The 21238-nt window shown below is 39.2% G+C and overlaps 1 protein-coding gene across 1 annotated transcript in view; it reads left to right on the plus strand.

The window, feature by feature from the left end:
- The first annotated feature begins 22 nt into the window (after window positions 1-22).
- Window positions 23-21238, plus strand: part of chmp2a (charged multivesicular body protein 2A) — a 30627-nt gene continuing 9411 nt past the window's right edge. The window contains exons 1-3 of the mRNA XM_036526797.1: window positions 23-1243; window positions 15685-15852; window positions 15966-16145. Of these exons, the coding sequence (XP_036382690.1) occupies window positions 15685-15852; window positions 15966-16145 (348 nt within the window). The 5' untranslated portion in view covers window positions 23-1243. The remainder of the gene's footprint in view (window positions 1244-15684; window positions 15853-15965; window positions 16146-21238) is intronic.

The raw sequence follows: 21238 nt of genomic DNA on the forward strand, positions 1-21238 counted from the left end.
TAAAGGTGAAAGTGCATAAAGGGTTAAATGCAGACAAAAATGTGTAGATAGCCTATTATCTGAGCATTTAATCTTTCTTAACAGTCTAAATAATGATGTTACAGAAAATGGACATTACTGGACGTATGTGAGATTCTTGTGCAAAGTGGAAAGCGCTTAAGTGAAAACAGCAGGCTTAATAAATCTGTGATTGATAAAAGCTGCCAAACGGTCTCCTTAAAGATGGTTAGAGCACCAGACTTAGGCTATATAGCCTACTTAAAAGATATGCAATATTTCCGTTTGCATTAATTTTGTTGAATTGACAGAGAGGGTTAAAAAATAATCCGCCATCATCATTTTTACACATAGTTGAGGAAGAAGGTGAAGTGTATTGTCTGTGACCGCATTTGAGACACTCCACTGTCATTCTAGCGCGGCAGCTCTCGACGAAACATCAGCGACTCAAAACGAGAAACTACTACACAAAACCGCAGCAGAAGCCATGACGTCTGCAGATAACGTCGGACATTAGCTACGTCGAAAAACACTGTTACTCTCACAGTGGGGTTTAACAGTACAGGGTTTTATGTCCCCCTGCACTTATCTTTCCAATAATTTAAATGTTATGTTGTTTATAGTTTAGCTCAGTGCGCTATCTGCATTGCAACTAGGCAGCCTCTTTTAAATTCGGCTTTATTGCAAAAGACTTGCGATCGGTATGAAACGTTTTAGTTTTCTAATTATTGACAATTGCCGCTTGATAACCAGATATGCCTACTGTGTTGTTTGTTTGATATCCAGCTGCAAACTTTTATCTGAACTGGCAAATGAATAAATGCATCTTCCACAGCTTCTATTCACTTCTACTTGAAACGCTCCGTGATCATTCAGGCCAACGTTATCAACTGTTTCATAAGTGTGTGAGACAAATGTTAACTCATACAGTATAAAACTATGGCGACGTTTGTTTTTGTTTCCACATCCTACTTGCTACAGTACCTAGCCGATTCTGAGTACAAGAAGCCATATTGGTGTGTCACCAGTGTGGGATACGTCATTGGCTGGACACCCTACACTGTAACACGGAAGTAAATGAGGAAACCAAGAAGCAGGCTGCATATAAACAAGACAAAATCGTAGTCTAAATCGACAAGTATAAGGACGTAATACAAACAGCTGGTTTTAGCACACTAGCTTACTATTTGTCGTTGTCGAGACTACCAGCGCTCCAGTTTAATTCCAACCCCGAAATCGACAAAAGGTGAGAAGCAAATTGGCTGGTTTGTTTTTTCCTAGGTATAACTAATGTGTTCAGAGAGGCCTTCTGACGGAGCGGTACCATTTGCTATTTTCAGTTATTGTTAATTATATTACAATTCAGAGTAACTGATGACCATTTTCGAGACTTGTTACTAACGTTACATAAAGATAGCTAATTGAACGAACTTATCAGTTGGCTGGCTAAATATCATATTGAACTGTGTAGTTAGCCAGACAGCTAGATAGAATTTAGCCAGCTAGTTAGCCAGGCAGCCAGGCCAGCATTTTGAAATAAAGGTTCAGGCTGTTTACTGAACAGCTTTAAACAAGTAAACAGCCTGAATAGTTTTTCTTTTGTCAGGGAAAGGAGTCTGTTTGTCTTTGAGTTGGGGGGGGGGGGGGTACCTTTCCATGGACTTTCTTAAGTGTTCTACGGGATTCGACATTAACTGTCGTTCGACCGACATTAACTAGCTAACGGCAACCATTCGTTTTCAGATTCGAATCAGGCCTTTGATCTTTAAAGTATCTTGCTTGTAGCTACGGTGTGTATAGTGTATTGGTTTACCGGGAATAGTATCAAAATTACCGGAAGACAACCTGTAGCTTTGATTTTGCATATGTAGCTACCAGCTACCAATGAGAAGAGGGTGGCGTTAAATTTATTCCTGGTAAATTGATGTAAATTTTCTTCCTAGTAAGCACTTTATTCAAGCTAGTAATTTGTTACTAATTAACACTTTATTCGATCTAGTGACATAAAAACTGTTACATTGTAACTAGCCTCAATTGTAATGTGTAGTTAACAAGTAATTTACAATGTTTGTGCAAACTGCAGTTTGTCTTTGAACCCTGCTCGATAATCGGTAATGGATGAGCATTGGCTGTAGTTGAGCGAGATCTTTTTTGTAAAACGTAACACACAAAGAGGAGATTGCAGTTTGGCAGCAATCTTACAGTGCCATTTGTCAGTGCAAACAGTGTCTTTGAAAGAGGTGAACCTCCCAAACTATTTGTGTTCATCCATATGCATAGTAAAGGGTGTAACAATGGCTGTTTGGGCATTACACCCCATACCTACTGGTTGGTCATACCTATACATACCTATACACACACAGAGGGCTACCCTTTTGCAGAGTTTCCTGTATGTATATTTTGAATTTAGTTTTAAGTGCTCTAGTGGTACACCTCCTTACACACATACTATTACTGAATACACAAAAGAAAGACTGAATTAAGAGAAGCAAGGCCTTCGCTCGAAATTTTAGTAACACCAACAAATTGTAGTAAGTTCAACATAAAAACACAGTACAAAAAAACATAAAACCAAGCAACTAAACAACAAATATAGTCTTCAAAATTACAGATTTGAAATAATGTTAGAAATGAAATCTGATAACAGAAAAAAGGACAAAGGATATGAAACTATTGGAACATAGATTGTGTAAGGAAAAGTATTCCAGTAATTTTCTATATGAACATGTTCAATAATTGGGTGATGCCGGTGATTCCTGGAAGTGTTTTTCTTGCTTTTCCAGTTTTGTAGAATATCTTCCTTTGCCTGTGTGAAATACAGGGAGGTAGAGGTTGCCCACTTCATCAAGGAGGCAGAGGAGGGTGGACAGAGGGAAATTGTCACGAAGGACATGAAACACGGTGGAAGCAAACTGTTTCCAGGACATTTACATTTACATTTATTCATTTAGTAGACGCTTTTTCTCCCAAAGCGACTTACAAGTGTGGCAAAGTACAACACAAACAAAAGCAATACATGGATTCACAGTATTAGAAGTGCTGCATGACCAAGTTTGAATAGTTGTCCAGACAAGGTACAAGCTAGCTGGTAGAGATATAAGTGCATTAAACCATTAATTTTATCAGTTTAGAAGCAAGTCAGGTTTAACTGTCAGGAGCCATTGTTGGGACGATTGTAACAGTAGTTTCTTTCATCCCTCTACAATAACTGTACTGGTATTGATAGAATACACACATTATTGATCACAATGAAAATTAGTTTCTGTCTGCAACGTTATCTTTTAAAATGACGTTTATCTGAAGTGTTACTTTCGTCCCTGCTCTCCCCTAAGTAGCCTAACGTTATTATCCCTTTCGCACGTAACTTATTTTTATACAATGTAGCGCGCTGCGCTATGTTTTCATTAGAGTTATTAAGCTTCTCATAGTTTTCAGTTAGCATTTTTTAATGTTAAATCACTGTTTCCTCAAAGAATTTGCTTGTTATGGAGTTTAGTGAGTTAAACCATTTAGTGGTAGGCTGGGTCTGAATCATTGTGAAAAGATAATTAATTTTTGGTAGTATGATCATTTTTACAGTAGTTATTCTGCCGATTAATGATGGGGGTAAATTTATCCAGTGGTTTAAGTCATCTTCTATTGTTTTTATGAATGGAGGAAATGTTTATGCCCAGATATTACTAGTGGGAATGGGGAGAGGTGGGCTCTGAGCTGCAGCATTCCAGTCATCGCCACATATGGGTCGAATTGTTGAGTTTGTCCAGTTTATAGCATAGTCGGAAAGTTTGGACAATGAGTTAATGAGGTTGAAGGCTTCTTGTAGAGAGTTTGATGGTTCTTGTAGATAAAGCAAAACGTCATCCGCATAAAGGCTAATCTTGTGATGAGTGTTGAGGGTTTGGATTCCCTTGATGTTGTTTTGCCGTATTGCAGCAGCGAGAGGTTCGATGAACAGGGCAAAAAGTTGTGGAGAGAGTGGGCATTCTTGCCTGGTTCCCCTGTGCAGTGTGAAACTCTGATGTTAATCCGTAGTAACAACTGTGGCCATTGGTGAACTGTACAGTATTCTTATCCACTGAATAAACGATTCTCCAAAACCAAATTTGTGTAGTGTTCCGAACAAAACTTTCAAATTTACTCTATCAAATGCTTTTTCTGCATCTAATGATACAATTATTGTTTTCATTTTGTTTTGTTTTGATACATTAATTAGATTAAATAATGTGTGCATGTTATTTGATGAGTGTCTTCCTTTGATGAAGCCGGTTTGATCTGGATGGATTAGTGATTGGTTTACAGTTTTTGATTCGGGTGGCTAGAGCTTTGCTGATGATTTTGAGATCTGTATTGATGAGTGATAGGGGGCGGTAGCTGGAGCAGAGAGTTGGGTCTTTATCGGGTTACAGTAGTACTGAGATGATGGCTGTGTTCATGTGTGGTGGAATTGTTGAGTTGTGTTTAATGTTAAGTACCATTCTGAAAAACAGTGGAGAGATTGTATTCCAAAAATGTTTATAGAACTCGACAGGAAAGCCATCGGGTCCTGGAGCTTTATTGTTTGGCATCTTATTGAGTGCTGTGTGGAGTTCATTAGCTCTTAACGGTCTGTCCAGTTGATCTGCTTGTTCCTTGTTAAGTCGGGGTAATTCTATATTACTGAGGAAGGAGTTAATATCTGTTGAATTGGGTTCCTTGTCAGGGGTGCATAATTTGCTGTAAAATTCTCAGAATGCATCATTTATTTCTTGGTGTGACTGCATGGTTTCCCGTGCCAAGTTCCTTATGACTGATATAGTTGATTTTTCTTTATTTCTTTTGAGTTGGTTAGCCAGATATTTTCCTGATTTGTTATTGTGTTCAAAATGACCATGTCTGAGTCTTTGTATCAGGAATTGGGTTTTTTATTTATGATATTGTTGAGCTGTGATTTAGTTTCTGTCAATTCCTTCTGAACTTGGTATGTGGGATTTTTAGCGTATGTGTCATTCAGTTGTTTGATTTTTTTGTTCAAGATTTTTTCGAGTTCCTGTTCCTTTTTTTCTTGTATGATGAGTAGGATATAATTTTTCCTCTCATTGCTACTTTTGCTGTTTCCCAAAGTAATGTGGATAAAATTTCCAGAAAATCGTTTATTTCCATGAAGGATGCCCACTCTTTTGTGAAGAATGTGTTGAAATCAGAATCTTCTAGCAAAGAAGTGTTAAATCTCCATCTTGTGATGGGTTGTTTCAGTTGTCTGGTGTTTAGATTGAATACAGGGCCATGATCATTGATTAAGATGGGATGAATTTTAGAATCTGAAATATCAGATATAATTGAGTTACTGGTGAGAAAAAAGTCAATACGAGAGAATGATTGATGGGGCGGTGAAAAGTGTGAATATTCTCTGATTGATGGTTTTTTCCACTCGCCAGCTATCGGCGAGGCCAAAATCACTCTTGTACCATTTTAATGTTTCTGTGGGGTGCCAGTTTCGAGTATTAGCAGTGGTGGATGATCTGTCTAAAGTGGGATTAATAACTGTATTGAAGTCACCTCCAATTATGATTGTAGAATTTAATAAGTTGGATAGTGAATCGAAGAATGTATGGAAGAAAGCGGGATCGTCAGTATTGGGTCCATATATGTTTGCAATAGTGAAGCTGTTGTTGTTCATGGTGGCGTTGATGATAACATATCGCCTTTCAGGATCAGTGACGGTAGTGTTATGGATTAATGGAATTTTTTGTTTATTAAAATTGACACGCCTCTTTTCTTAGAATTGTAAATTGATGAGTATACTTGATTAAATTGTGGGGTTTTCAATTTCTGATTTTCAGATTCTGTTATATGAGTTTCTTGTAATAGGCATATGTCTGCTTGTAATTTGATCAGGTGTTTTATAATTTTAGTTTTCTTTGCCTCTGAACTAACACCACAGATGTTCCAGGTTACAAATTTGAGTGAAATCATTGATATGGCTTAGGATTGATTTTACAGCTATGTGATGTATGTACAGGTTTGTGTGTGTTAGGAATATGTGGTGGGTATGAGTGTAAACATTTATGGTGAGTGTGTGGTGTATTGACATTAGTTTGCCGTATTTGGATTGCAGTTTGGGATGACATTGATATTTCTGTGATAGTGGATAGCAGTTTGGTAAAAAGAAGGAGGGAAAAAAAGAGGTGAAAGTAGAGATATTGACATCTGGAACAGGTTCAACATAATCATCCCCGTTACAACACCATACAATTTCCCCTTTACACATGTTTCTAAAGTTACCTTTAACAGTTAGACATAGAGAGACACGAAGACAGAGACTGATATTAAACATAAAAGGACAGAATCAGAGAGAGAGAGAGAGAGGGAGAAAGAGAGTGAAAGGAGAATGGAGACAGAGAAACAGAGAGAGAGAAATAGAGAGATAAAGATAGATAGGTGTAGTGTTTGTTTAGCAGTAGACAGCAGGGTGTAAAGTTTAAGGTTTGGTATTCATATTGGCGTATGGCTGTTGTATGTTTTGAGTAACTAAATCCAGGTGGTGATGTTGTGGTCATGGTAGAGCTGCCCGTCAACGTATAACTTGTCCACAGTCAATGCAGCTCGTCTTCCCTTTTCGCGAAATTGCTTCAGGATCGGGAGAAGGTTTTTTTTCTTCTCTCTTGTATTTCTCTGGAAAACTGATCGTTGAGGCCATAATTAGTCCCTTTCAGTTCCCTTCCTTTGCTTTTTACGAGTTCTTTTTGCTTGTAATGTTGAAATTTTGCGACTATGGGTCTCGGTCTTTCATTGTTTGTGTGTTTTGTGCCGAGGCGGTGAACTCGGTGAAACGTTATTTTGTTTACAGTGTCCGATGGTAATTTCAGGGCTGATTGCATGAATTGCTTGATTGCAGCTTCTGGGTTGTTTGGTGTTTGTACGGGTATTCCGGAGAAAATCAGTTTATCGTGCATGCTGCAGCATTGGAGATCTAAGATTGTTTCTTTTGATGCTCTGTTTTCGTTAGCAAGATTAGTGACTTGGGCGGATAAAGTTGTGACTGTTCCTTTTAATTCGTTTTCTTTCTGGAGCGTTTGTGCCTGGGAGAATTTGAGACTGGATTTCATGTCTTTGAGGTCTGCGTGCAGTAATTCCAGTATTGAGAGTTTGTTATTAATAGAATGGAGTACACTGACCTCAATCGTGGTTGTTTCATCGTCCGTCTCGTCTTGGTTGTTTTTTGCTGGGTTTAGCAGCCATTATGCGCAGGTTGTAGAAGTAGTCGTCGATGAAGGAGAGCAGGTTATCCACGGTTGAAGAGTTAGGAAATCCAATGTCGGGAGCTGTACAAGTGATGAGGAAAAAAAAAATCCAGGCGAAAGTTTTGTTGTGGTGTCTCTGTTTGCCTAAAGTTTAGGAGGACGTCACCTCCTAAGGTCTCACCCGCTGTCTCGCGATGTTCACACACACGTCATCCTTTCAAAACAGTGGGATCCAGTCGGGTTTGTTCTCCACCAAACAGCCGAGGAACAAGGGAGCCAGTGGAGCCAGTGGAGCGAGACAAAGAGGTATAACATGAGCCCTCTTCAGCTGGTTGAAAACCAGACATGTAGCCGCATTTTGTATCAACTGCAGAGGCTTAATGGTGCATACAGGGAGGCCTTCCAAGAGAGCGTTGCGTTAGTCCAGTCTTGAAATGACAAGAGCCTGAGCAAGGAGCTGTGTGGCATACTCAGATAGGTAGGGCCCGATTTTCTGGATGTTGTACAGAGCAAATCTGCATGATCTGGGATGCATCGTGATGTGGCGAGTAAATTTTAGCTGGTCATCAAACACTATCCCCAGGTTCCTTGCAGACTTAGATTGAGTTAGTGTCGTTGAGCCAAGCTGTACAGTGATGTCTTGCTGAATGGATGAGCTGGCTGGGATGACGAGGAGCTCCGTCTTAGACAGGTTGAGTTGAAGGTGGCATTCCTGCATCCAAGCTGAGATGTCCAAGAGGCAGGTGAAGATTCGTGCTGACACTGTGGGGTTATCAGAATAGAATGCAAAGTATTCTGTCAAGCAATAAAAAAATTAATCTAATTAATTACATGCTTTGTGATTAATTAATCTAAATGAATCGCAAATATCAATGTGTGCCATAACAAGCATTTTACGTTCAAATTGTGCTTTATACAACAGTTAGTTCCAACCAAGTAATTTGATTGGACAAGAGGCATTCCATGAGTGCTGATATTCAGTACAACACTGGCACTTTTGACTATACATGTATCACTCCGCTTTACAGATGTTCCGATGCAGTCATTGATTACACCAGTGCGAACTTAATTCGCATTTACCAACAGCGCAAGTGTGGATACATTTCCTTGTATGATATAAAAGAAACTAGCTAGCCTGCAGCTGGCTATGATAAATGCACAGGGAAGTATGGGGTCAAGGGGCATCATAGTGTGATTAATCTGCGTTAATTTTTTTGACGGGTTATTTTTTTTGACGGGTTATTTTTTTCTATAATTAATTAATCAAAATTGACGCATTATTTTGACAATCCTAGTGAAAACATATGCTATGTGTTTTTCAAAGCTAACAGGTAAGTAAACCAACATATTGATACAAGTGATATTTTTCTGCCCCGGAAGCATTTCACTGAACTTTGGAGGTGTGCTCCCACATCAGGTATGACTAACAGGAAAAAATATGAGAAAAAACCTAACGCTACATACTGGGGAAAGCTGTTACTGCGCTAAAAATAGCTATTCTATATATCGCAATGGCTATATCACCCAGCCCCACATCCAAGAGGTTGTTCTGGGAGAAGAAAGCAGAAACCTGGGTGAAAACAACTCATTCAAGAGTTTTAGATAGGAAAGGGAGAAGAGAGTCCGGTCTATAGTATTGGGTTGAGTGTAGACTTTTTCAGCAGCGGGGTTACTCTAGTCTGCTTAAATTTGGTGAGGAAAGTACCAGAAGGAGTTGACAGTGTGATGTCACACCCTTATGAAATTGCAGATTTTTGAAATGTAAAGACAGAAATAACAACAACATAAATGTAAGACTATCCATCTTTAATGTGACCTTCCAACAAACATAAACCCAGAGAAAGAAAGAAAAGTTAATTATTAGGAAAAAAAAAAAAAAAACTACAACACCCTGATGGCTTAAGTACACCCCACCCAACTAATACTTTGTGGAAGCACCTTTTGCATTTATTACTGCAGCAAGTCTTTGTGAATAAGTCTCTATTAACTTTGCACATCTAGACTTTGGAATTTTATCCCACTTTTCTTTGCAAAGAAGTTCAAGTTCCTTCAAATTACAAGTGGCTCTCCTGTGTACAGCTCTCTTTAGGTCATTCCACAGGCTTTCGATGGGATTGAGGTCTGGGCTCTGACCCTGCCATTCCAAGACTTTGATTTTGCTTTTCTGAAGCCATGCCTTGGTCAACTTGGATGTGTGCTTTGGGTCATTGTCATGTTGGAATATGAAATTCCTCTTCATCTTCAGCTTTCTGACAGAGGCCAGCAGGTTTTGTGACAAAATATCTTGATATTTGGAGCTATTCATTATCCCATCTATCTTGACAAGAGTCCCTGACCCAGCTGAAGAGAAGCAGCCCCAAAGCATGATGGGGCTCCACCACCATGCTTCAAAGTTAGTATGGTGTTCCTTGGATGATGAGCTTTATTGGCTTTGCGCCAAACATATCTTTTACAATTTAGGCCAAAAAGTTCAACCTTTGTCTCGTCAGACCATAGCACATTTTCCCACATGGATTGGAATGACTAAATGAATCTTTTGGAATAATTTAGATGGGCTTGGATATTCCTTTTTGTAAGAAAGAGTTTCCGTCTTGCTACGCTACCCCATAGCCCAGACGTGCAGAATATGAGAGATGGGGGTCAAATACAAGGAGTGACCAGTACCTGCCAGAAATTCCTGTAGCTCCTTCAGTGTTGCTGTTGGCCTCTTGGTAGCCTCCGTGATAAGTTTTCTCCTCATCCTCGCATCAACTTTGGAGGGTCATCCTGATCTTTGCAATATCTCTGTGGTGCCACATTTTCTCCACTTATTGATGATGGTTTTGACAGTGCTCCATGGTACATCCAGTGCCTTCAATATTCTTTCATATCCCTCTCCAGATTAGTACTTTTTAAGAATTAGCTCATTAGTAAGAATTGCCAACTCTTTGTGGACCATGGCTCTCCCAGTAGGATGCAACCCCAAACATTCAAGCAGTCCTACAGCAACAGCTGTGTGACTTTAATCTGGGTTTAATCACAGTCACTTTCATTGATAACAGGTGTATGCTGTTTACCTAAAGGCATGATTTTGAATGTGATTGGTTAACTTTGAACACAGCTAGAGCCCCCATTATGAAAGGGCATACAGACCTATGCAATCAGGGTAGTTTTTTATTTAAAATGTTCCTAATAATTAACTATTTGTTTTTTCTCTGGATGTTTGTTTGTTGGAAGATCACATTACAGATGGAAAAAGTCTGACATTTACATTATTTCTGTCTTTACATTTCAAAAACCTGCAATTTCATAAGGGTGTGTAGACTTTTTAGATCCACTGTAGTTTGGTGTTTTGAAAAGTTCCATAAGAAATAGCCTATTTTGCCTCTGTGTGTAGTGTACAGGGTTGGGAGGATTACTTTTAATATATATTCCACGACAGATTACAGAATATTTGCCCTAAAATGTAATTTGTAACGTATTCTGTTAGATTACTCAAGGTAAGTAGTGTAATCTAAATACTTTAGATTACTTTCTGAACACTAGCTACGTTGCATGCACACTTTTTTTTTCATTTGGAATGAAATCATTCCAATTGATGATTCCGAACGTACTGTTTACATAAAAGCGATCGGATAGTTTGTGCGCTTTTACATGTTACAAGCATACAATCAGAATAGATAGCTACACTATACCTACTACTTCGGGTTGCTTTGTAGGATATTGAATAGAAACAGCAACCTCTGACTTCAACCTGAAGAGCAGCTGGCAAATTGAACACAAAATTCTAGCCTACAACTGTAATCCAAATGTACAAGTACTGTGTGTGAGATGGGTGGGAGAGGTGACTTAGGATGTACTCACACTAGGCAAGCCGTACTGTGCCCGAGCGCGTTTGACCCCCAAAGTCCAGTTCGATTGACTAGTGTGATTGCTTGAAGAGATGGGCTTGGGCACGGTTCAGTTGGACTCAGGCACGGTATGCATCAGTGTGATCGCTAACTGTGCCCGAGCACGGAACTTGAACATGACGGTAATGATCCGACTACTAACTTCTTTAAATATAACAATCTGGCTACCTCCAAAATGATCTTTGATTGGTTAGTTCTGTAGATCTATACCTAAAAATAACTGTGGAACCCCACCTTAGCTTGATTACTAGCAAGCGAAATAAAACTAACCATACTTAACATGGTGATGTAAGCATTGCTGTTGTCAGTGGCTTAGTCAGAGTATCACAAATGAAGCAGTCAACCTGTTTAAGTAGCTAGTCTTCAACAATCGTTCAGATAGGTAGCCTGTTAGCTTACTAGATATGTTTGTCAAATATATCGCTAGATAGCTAACTTTAGCTCTCCAGCCAGTTAGCATCAATTATGCAACGCAGCAATTTTCAGTTAATCGTGCTGCATGTATATGAAGATTTTTATGGAGGCAGCTGACGTTGAGGGAGGAATTTGGAGCTTTACTCACTGACTACAATTCACGATCATCAATAAGGTGAGAACCAGACCCCTTATTAATCCAAATATTCTCGAATGAATTGAAAAGTGTTCTATCCAAGTAGTAATAGATGTTTGTTGTTGTAATGATGACAGTAGCACGCACACAGAAGTAGTAGCCCTTATTGGTTAACATTAGCTAACATTATTGTGATTAGGCTACTGTAATCTGACACAAAATATTGGTCTGTCCCTTAGCATAATGACTGAAATGTCAGCTACCTCTGTAAAAATCTTATTATACATGCAGCACGATTAACTGAAAATTACTGTGTTGCATAATCGGTAATCATCTATAAGGCATGTGAAAGGGCCGTGTGTCACCGTGGTCAAAATGACTCCAAATTGTACAAAGTACAATCATGAACTCCACTGTGCTGTGCGAGAGCGCTTTTCTTCAGCACAAAAAGTTTGCATTGTGATTACGTAAGCGTGCTCGGGCCCGGAACATTAAGTGCAATGTGAGTGGCAATCGTGGGGCAATTGTGCTCGGGCACCGTACTAGGCAACTGGGCCTAGTGTGAGTACGCCCTTAGGCTACCAGAGATGTTTTCCTCGGAGACAGAACTCTCCAGTGCCTTAGGCGAGCTGAGCCCAACATCAACACCATGTTGGGCTGCGGTAGCCAGTGGCTGTTGTCCCATAATTTCCTCCATTATGCCAAAAAATGGAAAGTTGGTAGGGGCTGCACCACTTTCGGTTTGCTCAGATTTTGCCTTATAATACACACTCATCAGCCCCTTCCAGTGGTTCTTAAATTAGTCAATAGACCCATTTACCCCCACTTCATTAAGCTTCATTGTACTGTTATGTTGCAACCTTATTTGAAATTTGAACGTAAAATGGTCCCAGTATTTCCATGACATAAACGCGTTGCGCTGGTTGCTTTCTGTCTCACTCTCCATTCTACTGTCTTGTGAGTCAGGCAGGCTGCACGCTTTTTTCTTTCTTTTCGTGAGGGGCATATGGCAACTCCGGGGTTTAGCATTGGATAGATTTTCCAACTGAATAAATATTAAATGAAAAAAATCCAATGTAATCCCTTCAGTAATCTAAATATTTTTAAAAAGTAACTGTAATTTGATTACCATCAATTTAAATGGTAACTGTAATGGAATACAGTTACTCATATTTTAAATATGTTATTTAAAATACTGTTATTTTAAATATGTAACACCGTTACATGTATTCCGTTACTCCCCAACCCTGGTAGTGTACCTGATGAATTGTTGTATTCTGGATAAGTTGGAGCCTGCAGTTGACAGGAAAGATGATGTTGTTGCACGTATTGCCCCAGATAATGGAGTCCTCATTTATCTTCAAGTCCTCTATCCAGTTTTTGGTGGGAAGAAATGGAGATTGTTGAAGTTGGTCTAGGAGAGGGGATAAGGAGAGCTTTACACTATCTGTGTTATGGCAGGTTTTAATGTAGCTGTTTAACTGTAACTATGAAAAATGTTGGGTTTGGTGGAATGAGTATTTAATTTATAATTCAGAAAATTGGAGGATTAGGCCTAATCCATTTTCCAATACGTTTCAGGTTTTGCCCTGCTTATGCCAGGGCCTTGAAGATAAACAGGAGACTGTTATTGATAGTGATTTATGCTGGAGAATTTTGTTTGCTTTCCACCATGTCTCAATTGCAGCCCTAATGCATGGGTGCTGGTAACATTGTAGTGACTTGAAGGTACGAAAGGCAGATCAGAGAGCAAAATGGGGAGCATACTGGCTGTTTAGTAGTGAGCCACACCCACCATATTAACCAGTTGAGCTAAGTTATTATAAGGAGCTAGCTATAAAAGTAATGAGAACACGTTATACCTGCAACTGTCTGTAAATTAGTTAACTTCAATGTCTAAAATGAGCACTGCAAAGCAGTAGTAGATGTCACTTCTGTTTGGTCACTTGATTAAAATTTTCACCTGTTGCTACCTCATGGACATTAATAGAGGATGTTTTCTTATGCAACCCACTAGTGAAAGTGCCGCAGTTCATTTGCCGCAGAATTTTCAGGGTAGGAGAGACTATGAAGGCAATCCCATAAGCAACTGTTAAAGGCATGCAGGACAGGGAAACTGTGGACACTTGGCTGCTCCCCTTTTTGTGTTTCATTCCACAATAACCTTATTCCTCATGTATTCATTAATTCATTAGTTTCTTGTTTGTCATTGTGTGTTTAGTTACTCTAGTGTTTCATTTAATCTCATTAGTTTGTCTGTGTTGTGGTCATAAACTCATTTTATTAATTAAAATGTCACCTCACCTGTAATTTTTTTTGACAAACCAGGCTCCAACAAATTTAAAAGACATCATTTTATTAATTTTTATATTAGTTGAGGAATGTTAACTATCCTTGTAAAATGACTGGTGCCTTTATGGTGATAGCAGTATACCCTAAATAGACGGTGCACTGTCTGAAGATAGGCTTGTCTGCTACACTGTGATTTTTTTTTTTTTCGTTGAAGGTGTGGGAACCCAAAGGAGGTTTTCTACCAGACAGTGCTAAAATGGCTTTGTTTACAAATATTCTGATTTGTCCTGTGTATTCATTAATCGTAAGCACGTCTTTGCTTGATGTCTAGGAAAGAAGCATGAGCATGGCATGTGATCGGTTCACTGCAGCACACCTCAGTAACACCCCAGTTGCCATAACTGTTGGGCTGGACTGGTCCCGACTTTTAAATAACTCCTGAAATTAGTGTACAGATAACACAGTAATTACAATTGTCACAAAGAATGTGTTTACATGGCACAGTTCAGATATAAAGTGTCAGACTTCCTTGTCATGGAACTGAATTTAGTACTTAAGCTTGTTGTTTTGTGTGGAGAACCCATGACAAGGAATTGATGAAACCTGTTTTTCTTGTTTCAGGTGTGGAACAGGATGATTTAAAACATTTAACATTTATGTTAGATGTTCTTGTCGGGGGGAGGGGGGGGGGTGGTCAGTGAGTTTCTAATGGGGTACTGGTGAAAATTACAATCTGATGACCCACTTGGTGTATATCTAGCTACTGCCCGCTGTCTAGTGACAACATACACAATAGCTAAATGAAACTTTTACAGATGACTGCAACAATTAATCTAAACTAATAAATTTAATGTGTTATAAAAATTATTGATTTGAATTTTGACATGGTCATAGTTATTTAATTCTTATTATTAATTATAAATTAACATATAAGTTATAAATTTAATTATAAATTAAATTAAGAAACTAGTCATTTCTCCAGTGTGTCTGTCAATGAAGGTGCACTGCACTGGGTTCCCTTCTGTGAAAGTTGTATCAACATCTTCCTTGCTTCCCAATGCATTCACTTCTCTCAGCATTCTATTTCGTAAAACGTTCTGTCTGAGTGAAGGATGAAAGTTGACGAAACACTGAAAATGCCTGAAGTGATGGATACAGATTGTCTTCCGACCCTAACAAAATGGCAGAAAATCTCAAAAGTTTAGGATTTTTTCTAATTATCCCCTAAAAACATTGCTGCCAGTAATCTCTTATCTCAGTGTAACATAATTATTTCTTGGTGTCTGCATTTCTCTAGGGTGTGGTTATCTGATAGTTTCACATTAAAGTTAATTCTAAGTGAACTACATAATGTGTAACTAAATAATACTGTTCTGTAATTTTTTAAATGTGTCAAGGTGGGGGGCATCTCAGAATGTACTTTCATTATGAAATCCAATCGAAGAAATTGTTTGCAAGACTGGAATGGTTGTCAGAGTTTTGTTCACATCCTTCATTGTGTCAAATTGTTCAGTGTTATTGCCCTAGTTTTAAGAATTAGCTAAAGCAGTGCACAGCTTTTTCATAGCAATTCAGTGAAAATACATGGATACAGGTTAGGTGTTAAGGTAAAAAAAGCAATAAATTAATATTCCACCCCCTGAAAATATTTTAGCAGGCTGTAACCATGATGTGACAAATTATGATACTAATACAACCCTAGAATTAACAGCTCTTCCTGGTGCTTCTGCTTCAGATGGAGTTCCTGTTTGGAAAGAGAAAGACCCCAGAGGAGATGCTGAGGCAGAACCAGAGAGCTCTGAATCGAGCCATGAGAGATCTGGACAGAGAGAGGCAAAGACTGGAGCAGCAGGAGAAGAAAATCATTGCAGACATAAAAAAAATGGCCAAACAGGGACAGATGGTAAGAGAAAGGGAGCAAGGGAGGTAGGGGACCTGCCATTGAATGATAATGAGCTCATTATGTTGTCTTACTTGATCTAAAACTCACTATCAATTCTCACTTTATCAATGCAGGATGCAGTGAAGATAATGGCCAAGGATTTGGTTCGCACCAGGCGCTATGTGAAGAAGTTTATTATGATGAGGGCAAACATTCAAGCTGTGAGTTTGAAGATCCAGACTCTCAAATCCAACAACAGCATGGCACAAGCAATGAAAGGAGTCACCAAAGCCATGGCCACCATGAATAGACAGGTAAACATCTTTGCCTCTGTTCTCCAGCTTTTTCCATTTTCCCTCTAATCTTCAGTTACGTACGCCTTGCAGGATTGAAGTTCTTGTGGACCTCCACATTCTGTGTGGTTGTGAAACAAAATTGCCTATACATTTATGTTTCTCTTTTTTTTTTTTCAAAAGATAAAGATTATACATGGCAGAAATGTGCCACATAGCCACCTTGGCACAAAAATATGGTGATACGGAGGAACTTCACCCCAGGAGCTTCAGTAAATGTGGAGAGTCAGGAACCAGCTGGAGACAGAACCTCAATAAGCAACCAGGGTTTATTAGAATATATGTATATTGAGACAATAAGATATAGCACTTCCAATTTATCTTATGTTGACCCAACGATGGCTCCAGGCTTTCACAGCCTTGGCGAATTATAGCAAAACCACTTCCAGAGGGGGGCAACATGGCTATCTCCACAGCTCCATTAATTGGCTTTATATTTGGTCAAGTTACAAAAGAAAGCATGCTGCTTAGGATTTATGTATAGTGCTTAACCTCTTTATGTATATGAAACATCTGGTAAAAAGGTAAGGAAGAGGGTAGATGAGAAGTGTGTTTCAGAAAATACGAATGTGATCACAGAAAGAAAATATAGAAAAGTACATTAAAATGTTAAAACAGTTTATAAGGCTCCATCAGTGGCTACAGTGTGGTTCTGTCCTGTTAGCATTCTTCCTCTTTTGGAGTAGTTACAGCACTATGGCTAAGTGCTCCTGTGACCTTTCCTGCTCTGCTGATGTGCTTTGCCAAGACACCTCAGGAAAGGTGACCTTTGTGGAAAGGTGTGTCATTGAATGTCGTCCTGTCATACATGCTTATGGGTAAAGGTGAGTAAATCTGTAGGAAAGGATGTGTTTACGATGTAGCAGGCCAAACCAAAGTAAGGCGACCCTTTCCAAGCTGAGAAGTATATTATACAACAGCAACCCTACTTGTGGTCAAGTTCAAGGTCAGAAATGGACAGGGAACAGCGTGCTCCTTCAAAGTACATTTCATGTTTCAGATTCTAGATCTGAGGTCTAGTTTGTCATTTTCTCCAGGAGATGATAATGGTATTTATAAAAGTAAATCTAAAAGTGAAATAACCATTATTACTGCTAATATCCCCTGTGTTGCCATCTGAATACTTCATATAAAGGATAACGATGGACTCCACAGCGATTTTTTTTAAATTAACGGTTTTAAAATTTTTAAAATGGTGACAGTAGACTAAAAGTTTTACAGCAAGCAAACTGTTTAACTTGCTTGTTTAAACAATACCTGTCAAGATAGCAAGCTATTGCTTCATAACCACCTGCAAACCAGCTAACTAGCTAGTTATCTTTTGTTTTAAAAGGGATAAATCCATTTTGATTTGTATCCGTTGCTAACTAGTTCATGCATTAGTGCTGTGTGTTTTTCTCTGACTGTTCTACTATAGCTAGCCAGCTAGCTAAACTGTTGAAAAGAAAGAAGGTGAGTTGTGACAGGGATTTTGTATCATAACTTATTACTGTATGAGAATTCCCTTGTGAAATTGATAATGTCTTTAAATTAACCTACCTTAATTTTGGTGACTGGCTAGCTTGTTAGACATGATTAAAAATAAACGTTACATCCTCTTTCAAGGTTGACTGTAGTTGTAATGGTAAGGATGGTAGTGGGCACTGGGCTCTCAACTCAAAGACTGCTTGGTCAGTTGCTAATTGGAGCACTGCTGTTGTACCCTCAACCAAGGCACTCGGAGTACTTCAGTAAAAATGATCCAGCTGTATAAATGGATAACATGAAAATTTAAGATGCATGTCCTCTGGATTAGGGTACCTGGATTAGGGTACAAGTAAACAATGTAATGTAATGTAACAAGCTATTGAGACTTGCTTGATGTCCACCATAGAGTAACAAAGAAGAGTCCTGTACTTATGTGGATGCAGGGTTCATGTACCGTACATTCATCAATTTTATTTTCTAAATTGCAGATAGGAAAATGAGACATGAGACAGAGCTCTGTTGATAGCAGTTTAGATGAGGATGTTGGTGGCTGACCTACCCACCCCAATTCCTGGTAGAACAAAGCCAACGTGTTCCACTTATGTGGACTTTGCAGTTTTTGGCAAATGGCACAGATAGTTTCAAACCCAGGCCCTTGGGCTCAGCTTGCTATCAAGACCAGTACCTCAAAATGTTCACTGATGGTAAAATGCAAAATTAAAAAAGAATATTTTAGAAATTAATATTTATGTTGATGCTAGATGCAAAAGGTCTGACCCATCAACTTAGCAGACTTGATATCAGGAAAGAACTCTCTGAAGTATTCCTGCAGTTGTGTAAGATGAGAAAGTAACAAGTGCACAGTGCAGAATGCTTTCAAGGATATTTCATTTTTCTCCCATGCATTTTGCTTTGCCCTGACTTGGTCTTGTACATTTAGTATACTGACATCACAGCCCTGCATGTTCTGATTCAGGGCATTTACAACTTGGAACGTGTATGGCTAAGTAAGCTAGTGTGGGAATCTATGAGGGGTTTTAAAAACAGTTACAAGTTCTGCATTCTCATTGTTTTTTCACTCCCTTTCACTCACTAATGTGCATGCTGCCTCAAGCATCAACACAACAACAACATCAGTGACATTTTGGGTTTTGATAATCAGTTAGTATCTAAAAAAGTCTTGACCTACTATGTATACCTGCAAAATCCTTTCCCTTCAAGGATTTATCCAATACTGTTGACAATACAATGGTGTCCAACGATAAACAGAATTTAACAAAAGATCAGCTGCGGCTGAGTTAGGGGTATTTAATTTCAGTGATGGACGGAATCTAGCCTGTTAGTCAACTAGGGTTTCATTTACAGATACAGCATGCATTATTTCATAGTGACAGTCATAACAAGATTCGTTCAAACAGACCTTTAAATGAAGCGTAAACTTACATTTGCAAACTGAAATGATGTACGTGTTTATTTGCATATAAAGCGGGGAAGTGAGATCCGATCACAAGTGGTCACTCGAGACACATATGGAGATGCCAGGTGTGAACAGACGTGGTTAGAGCTGTCCACTTGTGATCGGATCGCCAAAGACGCATGTTAATACCAGGTGTGAACAGGGCCTAAGATACAAAAATCAGCCCGCGCACCGTTATCTGGAACTACAAAAATCCCAGCAAAAGAAATAAGGTAAACTTCAGAAAACTTCATCAGAAAGCCTTGAAATACTCAGGTCAGCATAATACTTTCCACCTGCTTTACTACATTTAATCTAATTGAAACATAATCATTTGGAGCATATTTATTTTGCACAGAAAAGGTAGATCCCGCTAGCTTGCTACCAAGATGGCTAACATCATTGTTGTCTGCCAACTGAATGCTGGCTTGGAGTAAAGCATGAATAGTAAAGAAAACAGCTAAATTCTGCAGCCCTGCATTTCTTGCAAGCTGCAGTTCTGTAATTAGTAGAGGAACATTTTAGTCTGAGAGACTTTTGTTAGTCTTCTGTTCATCTATTAATAAAATTGCTCCTATCAAATGTAGTGTCACAGAAAATTTTCATTTCTCTGAAGCAAAACAAGTGACTCAATGAATGCCAGTGTGAGTTACACTAACTTGTATAAGTAGTCTGTCTTGCCAAACTTGCTCTGAAATTTGTCACACACATGGCTACAGAGTCATAACCATTGATTTGTTTTATTATTGTATCCAGCTACTGTTAAACACAACTGAAACTTTTTAATAGTAATGTCTTTATATTACTTCCAAGTACCATTGCTGTGTGTAACGGGTGGGATCTCGCATTGTGTTTAATTCAATTCAATTCATTTTTATTTGTATAGCACTTTTTACAACACAAGTTGTCACAAATCAGCTTTAAATTGTTCCCAGACCTGAGACCCCCTGAGAGCAAGCCTAAGGCAACAGTGGCAAGGAAAAACTCCTTAATTTACAGGAAGAAACCTTGAGCAGAACCCGGCTCAGAGGGGGAGCCCATCTGCTTCTGGCCGGCACTGGGCAGATAGAGTTAAAGACAAGTTATACAATGTACTTTAAGACATTTAAGATTGATAGACAGTAGTAATTAACAACAGAGTGATTATAAAAATGTCTCCTAGGATGTCCGGTTCTTGGAACGCAGTTGGCTTTGATGGGCAGGGCAGCGAGGTAGCAGGACTGGAAATGGGGATGAGACGCTTGGGCTGCAGCTCCAGACAGGAGCCCGGAGCAGGGATAGGAAGCAAACAGAAAACGGTGATTAGTGGATGATAAGAGTGGCAGGGATGTACGAACAGTGAGGCAGGAGAGGAGGGGCAGTGAAAAAGGTGCCAGTGTGCAACAAGGAAAAAAAAAACCCCGGCAGGCTAACATTATGGCAGCATAACTAGGGGACGGGAGGCAAGGGACCGGCATAGTCATGAGGGCGACCCTAAGACAGTCAACACCAGATCACGGCACAGAGTCCATGAAAGCAATGACCACTTAGTCCACCAGAGACTCTATGATCCATGCCAGCACCAGCCCATGTCCCTCAGCTGAAGGATTTACTGTATAGATACGTTTTGAGCCTAGACTTAAAGGTGGAGAGAGACTGCTCCCCGAACTTCGGTAGGTAAGCTGTTCCATTGGAGAGGGGCTTGATAGGAAAGGCTCTACCGCCTATAGTAGTTTTGCCTACTCTTATAACAGTGAGAAGCCCGGCATTTTGGGAACAAAGGGCTCTTTGTGGAAGATATGGGTGAAGAAGGTCTTTAAAATAGGGAGGGGCAAGCCCATTTAAAGCCTTAAATGTGAGTAAAAGTATTTTAAAATCGATCTGGTATTTAATGGGTAGCCAGTGGAGAGAAGCTAGAACTAGTGTAATGTGCTCAAAATGTTTAGTTCTAGTTAAGATTCGAGCAGCCGCATTTGTACCATCTGAAGGGGTTTTAGTGAGACATTTGCACATCCTGACAAGAGGGCATTACAGTAGTCTAATCTGGATGTTACAAAGGCGTGGATTAACTTTTTAGCATCATTAATTGATACACTTTTCCTGATTTTGGCTATATTTCTCAAATGGAAGAAGGCAGTCCTAGCGGTGTTAG

The sequence above is a fragment of the Megalops cyprinoides genome, chromosome 1, assembly GCF_013368585.1.
Source record: "Megalops cyprinoides isolate fMegCyp1 chromosome 1, fMegCyp1.pri, whole genome shotgun sequence".
Taxonomy (NCBI): Eukaryota; Metazoa; Chordata; class Actinopteri; order Elopiformes; family Megalopidae; genus Megalops; species Megalops cyprinoides.